The sequence below is a fragment of the Micromys minutus genome, assembly GCF_963924665.1.
Source record: "Micromys minutus genome assembly, chromosome: 21".
In the NCBI taxonomy this organism is placed as follows: domain Eukaryota; kingdom Metazoa; phylum Chordata; class Mammalia; order Rodentia; family Muridae; genus Micromys; species Micromys minutus.
Genome location: NC_137956.1, coordinates 39,372,317 through 39,384,713, shown reverse-complemented (window position 1 = coordinate 39,384,713; position 12,397 = coordinate 39,372,317). Strand labels below are relative to the sequence as shown.

Genomic DNA, 12,397 nt, shown 5'->3' with positions numbered 1-12,397 from the left:
TTCCACCTAAGACATCTGTAGTAATTTTAATGTGTTTACTGGGCCCAAGTCCCCACTATATTAAAGATGAAGAAATCAGAACAGCTGGGTATGGTGGCTCACATCTGTAATTCCAGTAGAAGAGAGAATTTAAGGTTATTTTTGGCTATTATTCCCTCCCCCGCCAAAGTAAGAAGTTGATGTGTGTGGCCAGGTAAGGGTGCATATCAGTCATCAACACTCAGGAGGCAAAACCAGAGTGGCCTGTAGTTACTGCCTATCTCCCAAAAAAAAAAAAAAAAAGAAAAAAAAAAAGAGAGAGAGAGAGAGAAAAGAAAGAAAGAAAAAGAAAAAAAAAGAACTTAAAGAAGGGAAGAGAGGAAGGACAGGACAGGAGTTAAGGCTGAGTACATCAGACAGCAGAGACAAGTTTCCAGCAAGGAAAGAACATACTCCTACAAAGTTGTCCTCTAGCACTACACATATATTGTGGCACCTGTACTTCACTTCGTACATACAAACTCATAGACATTAAAAATAAAAGAATTTGTAAAGAAGGTGTTGTGGAATACACTATAATTCCAGCACATGGTGGCCAAGGCAAAAAGGGTCACAAGTTTGAACCAGCATGGGCTATATAGCTCCACAGTGAGGACTTCTAAGAGGGAAAAATCCCACATGGTGGCACACATCTTTAATGCAAGTACTCAGAGGGCAGAGGCGGGCAGATGTCTATAAGCCAGCCTGTTCCACATAGAAAGCTCTCTGCCAAAAAAGGCTGAGTAGTGAGACCTCATCATAGATAGATAGATAGATAGATAGATAGATAGATAGATAGATAGATAGATAGATAGATAAAATTTGTATGTGGTAACTATATTTATATTTATGCATCTGCTAAAATTTAAAATAGCTGGTTTATTAATTTATTGAGATGAATTATGGCAACAGTTAAAAGACATTACTATTAATGATTTAGAAATCTTTGCCTTAAGTCTCCATGGTCTTAAACAGTAAGAAAATTGTTTAGCAGTGTACGTAGTCTTCAGCTTTCATTGAAGTGTAAACTTCTCTGGAGCTCAGTTGGCTGAGTGCTTGACTGTCACATACAAAGCTGGGTATAAACTGGACATGGTACACACGCCTGTGATCCCAGAATTGAGGAAGTGAAAGCAGAGGATTGGAGGTTGGAGATCATCTGTAGCTGTGTAGCAAGTTTGAGACTGTCCTCCGAAAAAAACTTCTGTGTCCATAACTGTTGCATTCTTTTCAGTAAGTATGTTGTTGTCCATTGCCCGAATCTGCTACATACTATTTATCAGACTCACATTTCATGGGCATATTTTATTTTTAATATCTTAATAACCTAATGGTGTGTGTGTCCTCTCATTTCCTTAGGAGGAAAAATTTATGGTAGCTTTTTAGTAGAGCCATATATAAAGACCAGAAAACTGTCTACAATCCTTTAAATGTTCAGCAGTTAAGGCTTGTTGGATTTTGAGAATTCAGATTTAAAACTTGTTTTTAACATAAGTGTGATGGCACATGCCTTTAATCTCGGCCTTCAGGAGGCAGACTCAGGTAATCTCTGAGTTTGAGGCTAACCTGGTCTACAGAACAAGGTTCAGGACAACCAGGACTAGCTACATTGAGAACTCTGTCTTAAAGCAATAAATTGGCTTTAATTGCTGCTTATTTAGGTAGTCTCACTGTATCCCTGGCTGGCCTGGCACTATCTGTGTACACCAGAAATATGCCTGCTTCTATCTCCTGAAATAAAAGACATTTGGCTTTATGCATGCAGATAGCTCAGGATCTCACTGTACCCCTGACTGGCCTGAAACTCAGTCTTGAACTCATAAGAGATAAAATTGTATGCTACCACATCTAACCTTAAATTCAGTTTGTTGTTCACAGAATCTAAATCAGATGCCTAGAGATGTGCTGCTAGCCCTAACTAGAAGCACGCTATGGGTGTGGCCTTGTAGAGCAGTATTTGAGAATATATTTGTCACATTTGGGAACCCAGTTGGGAAGCTCTTTTGCTTAATGTTGGATATCATTTTTAATTACTATAGAAAGGGTGGTTTTACTTCAGTAGCCAGTGAGAGTTTCTAATATTTAGTTGAAAACAAAGATCAAGAGATGTATAAAATAACTAATATAAGAATTTTAACTTAAAAACAAAAACATACAACTAAAGAAAAGAATGTGAAACTAGCATAGTGGTGAATTTATACATTTCTCAAATGATAAAACACTATGAGAGACCACAGTTAAAATTTGTTGGTTTTTTGTTGTTGTTGTTTCTTACAGGTTTCTCATTCAGTTGCAAAACTTATATTAGTTAATTTCCACTGGCAAGTCTCAGAGATTCTGGACAGGTAAGATATTCAGGGGGAAGAAATGAAATCGCCCATAGCATCCTTCTCTTCCCATCCACTGTGGTTTCACTCATTCTGGTTTCTTGTAGCCCAGGGGTGTCACCTCCCACAATGGGCTGCCCTCCCCCACTAGTCACTACAGGCTTGTCTACAGTATAATCTTTTGGGGGCTTTAATTTCAGTTTTAAGATTTATTTTATGGGGTATCAGATCCCATTATAGTCTATGTGGTTGCTGGGAATTGAACTCAAGACCTCAGGAAGAACAGGCAGTGCTCTTAACTCTGGCTATTCCTGACTGTGTAGACCAGGCTGGCCTTGAACTCAAGGAGATGTGACTGTCTCTATCTCTAAGCCCTGGGATCAAAAGACTATATTACCACACCAGGCCTATAGCCTGATCTTAGGGAAGCATTTTTTCAATCAAGGTTGCCCCTCTCCAGTGACTTCTGGCTTTTGTTAAATTAACATAAAAACTAGCCAGAATGTGTCCTGGATATAGGCAAGATGTTCAGTAGAAAGATGAGTCCATAGCATCCTTCCGTGTCTGCCCAACCCACTATGATTGTTCTTGACATTATGGGGTGTGTTTTCATGCACAAACAATTGTTAAAACACTTGAACATAGTTTATATTATTTTCTTTGAGCATATTCTCTTATCTCTTAGCATACTCTTGTTTTTTTTTAATATTTATTTATTACATGTAAGTACGCTGTCGCTGTCTTCAGACACCAGAAGAGGGCATCGGATCCCATTACAGATGGTTGTGAGCCACCATGTGGTCACTGGGAATTGAACTCAGGACCTCTGGAAGAAAGTCAGTGCTCTTAACTGCTGAGCCATCTCTCCAGCCCTCAGCATACTCTTCTATTTCGGTTTTAATGCTAGAATAGTATTTTTCTTACTATACAGGTACCTTCATACTTTTAAACCTCTGTTTGGCAGCAGATTTACATTAAATCTTCTGTTTCTGTGTATAATAGACCATTCCCCGTAACACCAAAAGTGTTGGAAAATGGTTGGGTGTGGGGGCATGCCTTTAACACTTTTTTTTTTTAATAGTAAAGAATAGAGTTTATCCAGGTCATGGAGGAGTTAAGAGGGTAGTAGAGGCAGAGAGAGAAGAAAGGAATAGAGGAGTAGAGGCTGGCCATGAACACGTGGAGGGAGAGGGGGAAGGAGAAGGGAGGGAGCATAAGAGGAAGAGAGGCAAGAGAACACCTTTAACACTTTTGATGGACTAAGTAAGTACTTTCCCACTGAGCTATATCCCCAGACCCAGTTTACTCTTTATCTTGAAATACGATTTTGCTATGTTGTTTAGGTACCCTAAGTCTCTCTGTAGTATAGGCTGGCCTTTAACTTGTGATTTGCCTACTGCTATGTCTGAAGTAGCTGGGAATACAAATCTATGCCATGAGACTTGGCTAGAGTGCACAATCCTTTTGGGATATGGTGCTACTATGTAAGCTATAGGAAATCTGGCCACTGCTCTGGTCTTTGACAGACCAAGAATAGATTCAAATTGGGCACGGTAGGTCCTCCTGTCTTTTCCTCTTGAATACTGAAAGTGCATACATGCACCACCAAGGTTCATGTAGTATAGGACATCAAACCTTGTGCATGAAGTAAATACTTCACTAACTGAACCTTTTCCTTATCCCAGTAGTTAAGAACACTGACTGTTCTTCCAAAGGTCCTGAGTTCAATTCTCAGCAACTACGCAGTGGCTCACAACCATCTGTAATGGGATCTGATGTCTTCTTTTGGTGTGTCTGAAGACAGCTACAATGTACTCATATATATGAAATAAATCTTTTTTTTAATTATGTATCTTTTATTTGTATGATTTAACAACTTTATTAATAAAATTATGCTGTACACATTCTTCAGCTTTCTATTTAATGTGGTTGCATTTTATAATCTCTCATTGGCTATTTATCTTTTCTCTTTCAGAAAAATTTTGAGGGCTGGAGACATGGTTCAGTGGTTAAGAGTTCTTATTGCTCTTGCTGAGGTCCCAAATTCAATTCCTAGCACTACAGTTAACTATAACTATAGTTTCAAAGACTCCAGTGCCTTCTCTCCTGGCCTGTTTGGCACCAGGCATACAGTGTGTGTGTGTGTGTGTGTGTGTGTGTGTGTGTGTGTGTGTATTATATATATAATACTGATATGTCTAATATTATATATATACACACACATATATACATGCAAGCAAAATTGTCATACACATAAAAATTAAAAATCAAACAGAACAACCAAGTATTGTGACACACTTTTTCAATCTCAGTACTTGAAAGGTAGAGACAGTCAAATCTGTGAGAGTTCTAAAACAGCCAGGGCTATAAAGTAAAACCCTGTTTCCAACCTCTTGCTCATCCTCCAAAGAATTGAATGTTTGTATTGAGATAAAAAGAAATTTAGTTCAATAAAGAAAGTATTAGAGACCTTAAACATAGAATAGGTTGGCCTCAGATTTGCTGAGTGCTAAGATTATAGGCATGTACCATTATACTGACAAGGAAAAAAAAACACTTGGATGTAACCACAACACCCGATGGTCTGTTCTGTTATTGGAAGTTAAAAATGTGATTTAAAAAAAGTTTAGATGCGATTCTCTGTTTTGTTTTGTTTTCTAGATACAGGTCTAATTCTGCTCAGCTGCTTGTTGAGGCTCGAGTTCAACCTAATCCATCCAAACATGTGAGTGTCTCCTGCTAGAGTGAGCAACTGTCTGAGTGTTCATGACTTTCTCTGTGACTCAGTGTCAGCACCAGCTTTGTTTGCTGCCGTATAGGATGCCCAAGATCCTTATTTTGCTCCTATTCTGCCCCCTAACCCCCATTTTTTTCTTGTATTTATTTAACAAGGTCTTATTATGTAAACAAGGTCTTGCTTGAAACTCAGATCTGCTGCTTGCCTTTGCTTCCTGAGTGCTGGGATTAAAGGCATGAGTGTTTTGCATGTACATGCATGCCTAGTGTGTGTGGAGGCCAGCAGAGAGCACTATATCCCCTGGAAGTGCAATTGCAGATGGGTGTGGGCTTCCACGTTGGGTGCTAGGAACCTAACCCATGTCTTTTACAAAAGCAGTACTCTAGAAGCTAATCTGTTTTGTGCTTTGGGCGTGTTTATATGGAAAAACTACTGCTCTTGACAAGCTGTAGTGTGGATTGTGAGAACCTTTACAGTTCAGCCTTTCAGAACCTTATTGGTGTTTGTTCTCCCCATCTCCCTCTAGGTCCCCATAGCCCATCCCCCTCACCACTGTGCAGTGTGTATGCAGTTTGTTCGAAAGGAAAACCTGCTCTCTCTGGCCTGTCAACATCAGTTTTGCCGAAGCTGTTGGGAGCAGCATTGCTCAGTACTTGTCAAAGATGGTGTCGGTGTAGGTGAGTCTGCACTGAAATTAAACATGGCTCTCAAAAAAATATCTTTTGAGAAACATTTCTTGTGGCTGGAGGGATGGCTCAGAGGTTAAGAGCACTTTCTGCTCTTCCAGAGGTCCGGAGTTCAATACCCAGCAACCACATGGTGGCTCACAACCATCTGTAAAGGGATCTGATGCCCTCTTCTGGTGTGTCTGAGGACAGCTACAGTATACTTATATACTTAAAATAAATAATTCTTTTTAAAAAAAAGAAAGAAAAACATTTATTTGATTTTATGTATATAATGTATTGAGTATTTTGTCTGCATGTAGCTCTGTGTACCATGTGTATGCTTAGTGCCTGCAGAGGTCAGAGGAGGGCATAGGATTCCTGGGACTGAAATGATAGGTGACCGTGATCACCATGTGGGCTCTGGGAATGGAACCCAGGTCCTCTGTTAGAGCAACAGGTGCTTTTAACTGCTAATCCATCTTTCTAGCCTTAAAATATTTGTCTTTCAGTCTTTATTTTTATATACTTATGTAAACATTTCTTCTACTATTAACAAATTTTTATAGTCAGTCTAAATAGTAATACAGTTTCTGTAGTCTCCAGTAAAATGAAACAGTTAAAGGTTTTAGAAATATTGGTGTGGGTACAAAATAATCTTGTGGCATTTTTAAGAGAACTGTCCTTCATTAGGCATTGGTGGTTAATGCCCTTAATTCCTAGTATTCAGGAGGCAGAGACAGGCTGATCTCTGAATTGGAGACCAGCCTGGTCTTTGAAGTCAGTTCCAGGGCAGCCAAGACTTCATAAAGAGAAACTCTGTAAGGAGGTGGTGAGGGGGCTGGGATGGTAAGGAAGCTGTCCTTTGAGCTGCCTACCATGTCTTGATTCTATCTACTGCTCTTGGGCAATGTAACCTATATCAAATTTGATTATCAGGCACAGGAGTATTTGCTGTCCCCTGACTTGATAATATTAAGAACCATGTTCATTGCTATCTGCAGAATCTTAGGCTGTTAACCTAGTTATGGTGGCACACTGTGATCCCAACATTTGGGAGTTAGAAGCAGAAGTTCAAGGCTTGCTTCAGCTACATGGCAAGCTTAAGGCTAGCTTGGACTGTATGAATAGTTTTCTTTGCCTCCCCTCCAAAAAAAAAAGAAAAAAGAAAACACCAAAATATTAACATATTAACAATTACATGTACATTGTATAATAAAATCATTATTCACTAAATATTTTTTTTTTCTTTTTCTTTTTTTTTTTTTTTTTTTTTTTGAGACAGGTCTCCACGTGTAGAGTTAGCTGACCTGGATCTCATTAACCAGGTTGACCTCAAACTCTGCCTCTGCTTCCCCAATGCTGGAATTAAAGGCATGAGCCATTACATCTAACATTATAATTTTACTTAGTGGTGCTTATAATGATATTAGGATAATTGGGCCTGATATCTTTGTTACATTGTTATAAAAACATGTTAATTTCTCTCTTTGAATAAGTTCTTGTTTTGTCTTGTTTTGTGGTTTTTCAAGTCATTGTTTCTCTGTGTAACAGCCATGCCTATCTTGACTTCACTTTGTAGAGCAGGCTGGCCTCAAACTCACAGAGATTAATCCCCCCTCTGGGATTTCACCATACCCAGCTTTGATACTATTTTGAACAGAGAATTTCTTATATGAAATTAGAAACTGTTGGTTGAACATAGTGGATCAGTATATTCTATTGTGTCTTATACAGTATGGTTATCCATCCCATTATCTTTGTTCAATAGGAATCTCATGTATGGCTCAGGATTGTCTGCTTCGAACACCAGAGGACTTTGTATTTCCCTTGCTTCCCAATGAAGAATTGAAAGATAAATACAGGCGCTACCTCTTTAGGGACTATGTGGAGGTATGAACAGCCCTGTTCTTTTGCCCTCTGTCATCCTGAGACTACCATATATAGTATAGTGACAGCTGGTGGTAAATCACATAGGTCTCGGGTTTAGAGAAATTACTCAGTACTTTAGAGTCTTGTTAGTTCTCCAGCTACAGGGAATCTTGATGCCTTCTTCTGGCCTTTCTAGGCACCTGCATGCATTCAGCACATATCTACTCATTCCCCACACTGGACGAATGATTTAATTTATAAAATGGTGATAAAGACCTTGTGCTCAGGGGGGGAAAATGCCATCTAAATCCCAGATCTGTTGCTTCCTTGTTATGAGAGGACGTGCTCATTAGTTTACGTGAGTCTTGGTTTTCAGTGCCATAATGTGAACAGTCATTCTTGTCATCTTAAGCATACACAAATTACCAAACAGGCTGAGTAAGCCATCTTATTTGAGGGTGGCGAGCACAGATCAGACATAGCTCAAGAGTTGCTATTCTATTTGTTTTTTAGTACAGTTTAGCCAAAGAAGGAAGGGCTGTTTTGTTTGGGTTTTAACAATTTGAAAACATTTTCAGGACACCAGCCTGGTCAGTTCTAAATTCTGTTTCCTTTTAGGCTCCCTGTCCACTTTTGTAAATTCTGTACAGCATAATTTTCAGCTTTAGTTGTCTTGCACATATGCAAGATAAACACAAGGCCTTTTTCTTTGCATAATTAGTTACTGAGGGTCTTTGAGTCTTTGAGCTGTCACATGCCCAGGTAACTGAGCTGTGTTCTCATCCAACCCACATTTTTTCCTGAGACATATTCTCCCTGGGTTGACCCAGATCCCTGGGCTTAAGCAGTCCTCTTGCCTCAGTTTTCCAAGTAGCTAAGTATCTGGAGCTATAGGCAGACATGTATTTTCCCGACCTACAGGTACACTTCTGTATCTTCTTATAAAATAACTTTGAGTTAGTGGTTCCTTGTTTTAAGCTAAAGAAAGATTCTTTGTAGTAATTAGTTAAAACCCGTTTTCACAACATCTATCTTACATTTGTTTAGTCCTTGGATATAAGGACTAATATCAGTTGGAGTACAGAGGCACTTGAGCAGTCTGTTTGAGGTACAACTGTTAGAAGATCTCTTCATCTTTCCCTTCGGTGTGTTTACAGAGTCATTACCAGCTCCAGCTGTGCCCTGGTGCAGACTGCCCCATGGTTATTCGGGTACAGGAGCCTAGAGCTCGCCGAGTGCAGTGCAATCGGTGCAACGAGGTCTTCTGGTAAGAGAGTGAATGCTGAGCAGTGCTGGCCCATCTTCCTCCAAAGAGCATGTTGCTGTGTGGGAGGACAGGGCTGGGAGAGTTGGAATATGTGTCTAGAAGAGTACAGCTCTTGGTGGCCAGGTTTGCGCCCAGCATTTCAAGTTTCTCAAGGTATTGTTGGTAAATGAAGACAAGGAAGTGGCAGGTTCCAGGCAAACATGTTAGATTTATGCTGTATTCATGACCCAGACACTGTCTACCCTATTGACTGTTCACACTTCTCATCTTTTTCTGTTTTGAACGTTTTCTAGCTAACTTTAAATTTTAAATATTTGTTGGCAAGATCTCATTTAGCTCAGGCTGTCCTCAGATTCAAAAAAATAACCAAGGATGACCTTGAACACAGGTGGTCTTCCCTGTGCCTCTACAGTGCTGTGATTCCAGAGTTGTGTCACCATGGCCAGTTTATATGATGCTAAGAGTTGAACCTAGGATATTGTTTGTCTTATTTGGTTTAGTTTGAGATAAGTCTTGTTATTTAACTTTTTGGCTAACCTGGAACTTTGTAGACCAGGCTGTCCCCAAACTCCATTAGCTGGTAGTGATGCTATGTGCCACCCCGCTGGCACTGGCTGACTTGTATAAACTGATTCATGGGTGAATTCTACAGTTGAGGGCCTCCTCATTTAGTAAGGTCCAAGTGACAAGCCTCCATCCACCCATCCCCTACATCATCACAGCTGTGAGCTTTGCTCTGTCACCATCTTAGAGTGTTCTATGTCAGGAAATCAAGGTACAAGGTTACTGACTACCAGTAAATAGCAGAGTTATAACTTAGATCCAGATTTGTCCTAATTGCGGTTCCTTGGACAATTGATGGTCTAGCTTCATAGAAACCTGACAGTAATGGGTGTGTGTGTCTTCTACTGTCCAGGACTCTGTCCCATCTGAAGTTGAAAACTGAATAGTTGCTGCCTGGGGACCTTTACTGTTGATTTGTACAAAAGGAAATTAAAAACTAGTCCTGCACTTGCTCTCCCCCTACCCCCTACTCCTACTCTGTCCCTTCTCTCCCCATGCTCATGGCCGACCTCTACTTCTCTATTCCTCTCTTCTCTCTCTCTCTCTCTCTCTCTCTCTCTCTCTCTCTCTCTCTGCCTCTACTACCCTCCTAACTACCCCATAACCTGAATAAACTATTCTATTCTATATTATTTAAAAAAAGAAAAGAAAACCTGAGTCCTAGCTTTGTTTTTGTTTTGTTTTTTTTTTTTTTTTTTAAGCTTCAGTTCTTTTTGGAGAGGAGTGGGGGGTTGAGACAGGACTTCTCATGAGTAATCTAGAACTCAGATCCAAGTGCAGGGATTAAAGGTGTGCACTACCGCCAGCAGTTTAAGCTTCAGTGCTTTTCACATATAATAGTGCCCTCAGATTTTATAAGTGCTGGTATTTGTACATCCTTAGGTGCACTTCTAGCCAGAAGGTATAGTGAAGTTTCCCAAAGTCTTAGTCTCTACCTTAAACCTGAGTAAAAATCTTGCCTTTCAAGGAGTTGAGCTCATGACTAAAGTTGTAGCTCAGTTGGTAGAGTGTATAGCACATAAAGTCCTGAATTGAAGCTCCTCACCACATAAACTAGACATTTTGGCTCACGTCCGTAATGCTATTACACCAAAGTACAGCAACAAAGTCACGAAGATGAAAGTAAAATAGTCTTTGGAGGCCAGCCTGGGATGCAAAAGGCCCTGTCTCAACAACAACAGAAAAGGGGGCGGAGCATTGAGTGGCTTTGGGGCAGGAATTGTAGCTTCAGAGTAAAATTTAAGGCCTTGAGTTTAATCTCCAGCAACTGGGGGTGGGGGGAATAAAAGGAAACTGGACTCCTTTCAGAACCATCCAAGGGGTTTAAGGAGAAGCTAACATCTGTGAGCTTGTGGAGAGCATCTCAAGATGAAGAAGCATGCATAATGTGTTTGTTTCACTATAATCCTAGGTGGGTAAAGTCCCAAAGACCTCAAGAAGTGATTTTTGCCTAATCTCTGGTTCAGAATGTAATTCAAACGAGGAAAATTTAAAGCAGGAAATATTGACCCGATGACTATTTGAATGTCTTTTTTCCCCCCAATTTTAAGTTTCAAGTGTCGACAGATGTATCACGCCCCCACAGACTGCGCCACAATCCGGAAATGGCTCACCAAGTGTGCAGACGACTCCGAAACAGCTAACTACATTAGTGCTCACACTAAAGACGTAAGGACTATATGTTACCTGTACTGGATCTTTCCTAAGTAGTGCAGCACAAGGTTCTCCCCATAGATCTGAGAGAGGAGTGTATGGCCTAGAGCTCTGACTAGAGACTTTGGACACTCTGCCGTGCTTGGTATAGGTTTATCAATTTTTATTCTTGGATTTTTTTATTTTAATAACTTTTAGAGCTGGTCGTGGGTGCTCACTCCAAAGGCCGACAAGTGGTCTCTGTAAATTTGAGGCCAGCCTCTGTAAGTTTGGTCTGTCTACATGGAGCCAAAGCTTGCTTGCTTTATATGTATGAATGTTCTACCTGAATGTATGTATGTGCACCACTTGTGTGCCTTTTGGATGTTTGGAACTAGAATTAATGGGTGGTTTTGAGCTACCATGTGGTGCTAGGAATTGCACTCTGGTCCCCTGCAAGAGCAACAAGTGCTGTTAACTGCTGAGGCATCTCTTCAGCTCCAGATGCATATATTTTAATAAAATTCTAAAGTACTTAGAAAAGTTTAACCTGAAGGAGAACTAGGAAAAAAACTATTGCTATTTACTAAGCTTTGATAGCCAGGGAGGTGGAGTGGTTAATTGGCATAGCTCATAAATAGCAAGACTACATATTACAAGCCCAGAGTGCCTCAGTGATCATTAACACTAACCCTGGGGGAAGGCCCTGTTGTTCCTAGAGCAGCTGGTCACTAACTCATTCAGAATCACAACTAGACTACTTCACCCTGAGGAGAGGCTCTGCTTCACTCTAGGCTTGCTGTCCTTTTTCTGGTGAGAAAAATTTTGAGATGGTTTCCACACCATCTTCTGAAAACCAGAGAGTCCAAACAAGCTGAGTAGTACTTAGTTTCTCCCAGCAGGCTCACCCTCTGCTGCCTCAGCCTGGGCTTTATCTGAGTGGTGTCATAGCAAGGACAGATGGGGAGGATTTAATGGGCCTCAGCTGACAATGGGATTATTTCAGACCCCAGCATGCTGACCTCATTTCCTTGTATTGCTGTTCCAGCCTCAGCGACGTGCCACATTTAAGGGAGATACTCCTCCCCAGAAGCACTTGCAATGGGCTACTGGGCATGGGTGCTTGGAGTTTTGTGTAATTTTTCTTAGAACCGGGCTGATGATATGTAAGCCTAATGGCACCTTCTGTCTCCTCAGTGTCCCAAGTGTAACATCTGCATCGAGAAGAATGGAGGCTGCAATCACATGGTGAGCAAAAGCTGTGGAGTTTGCATGCAAACATGGAATCCTTGGTGCAAGTATTCTTCCTAAATTT

General features: G+C 40.5%; 1 protein-coding gene across 1 annotated transcript in view; it reads left to right on the top strand.

Annotated features, from left to right (window-relative positions):
- Window positions 1-12,397, top strand: part of ARIH2 (ariadne RBR E3 ubiquitin protein ligase 2) — a 53,344-nt gene that overhangs the window by 32,871 nt on the left and 8,076 nt on the right. Inside the window, 7 exon segments of the mRNA XM_080933932.1 lie at window positions 2,296-2,363; window positions 5,007-5,070; window positions 5,609-5,759; window positions 7,519-7,640; window positions 8,777-8,886; window positions 11,001-11,118; window positions 12,280-12,330. Of these exon segments, the coding sequence (XP_080790058.1) occupies window positions 2,296-2,363; window positions 5,007-5,070; window positions 5,609-5,759; window positions 7,519-7,640; window positions 8,777-8,886; window positions 11,001-11,118; window positions 12,280-12,330 (684 nt within the window).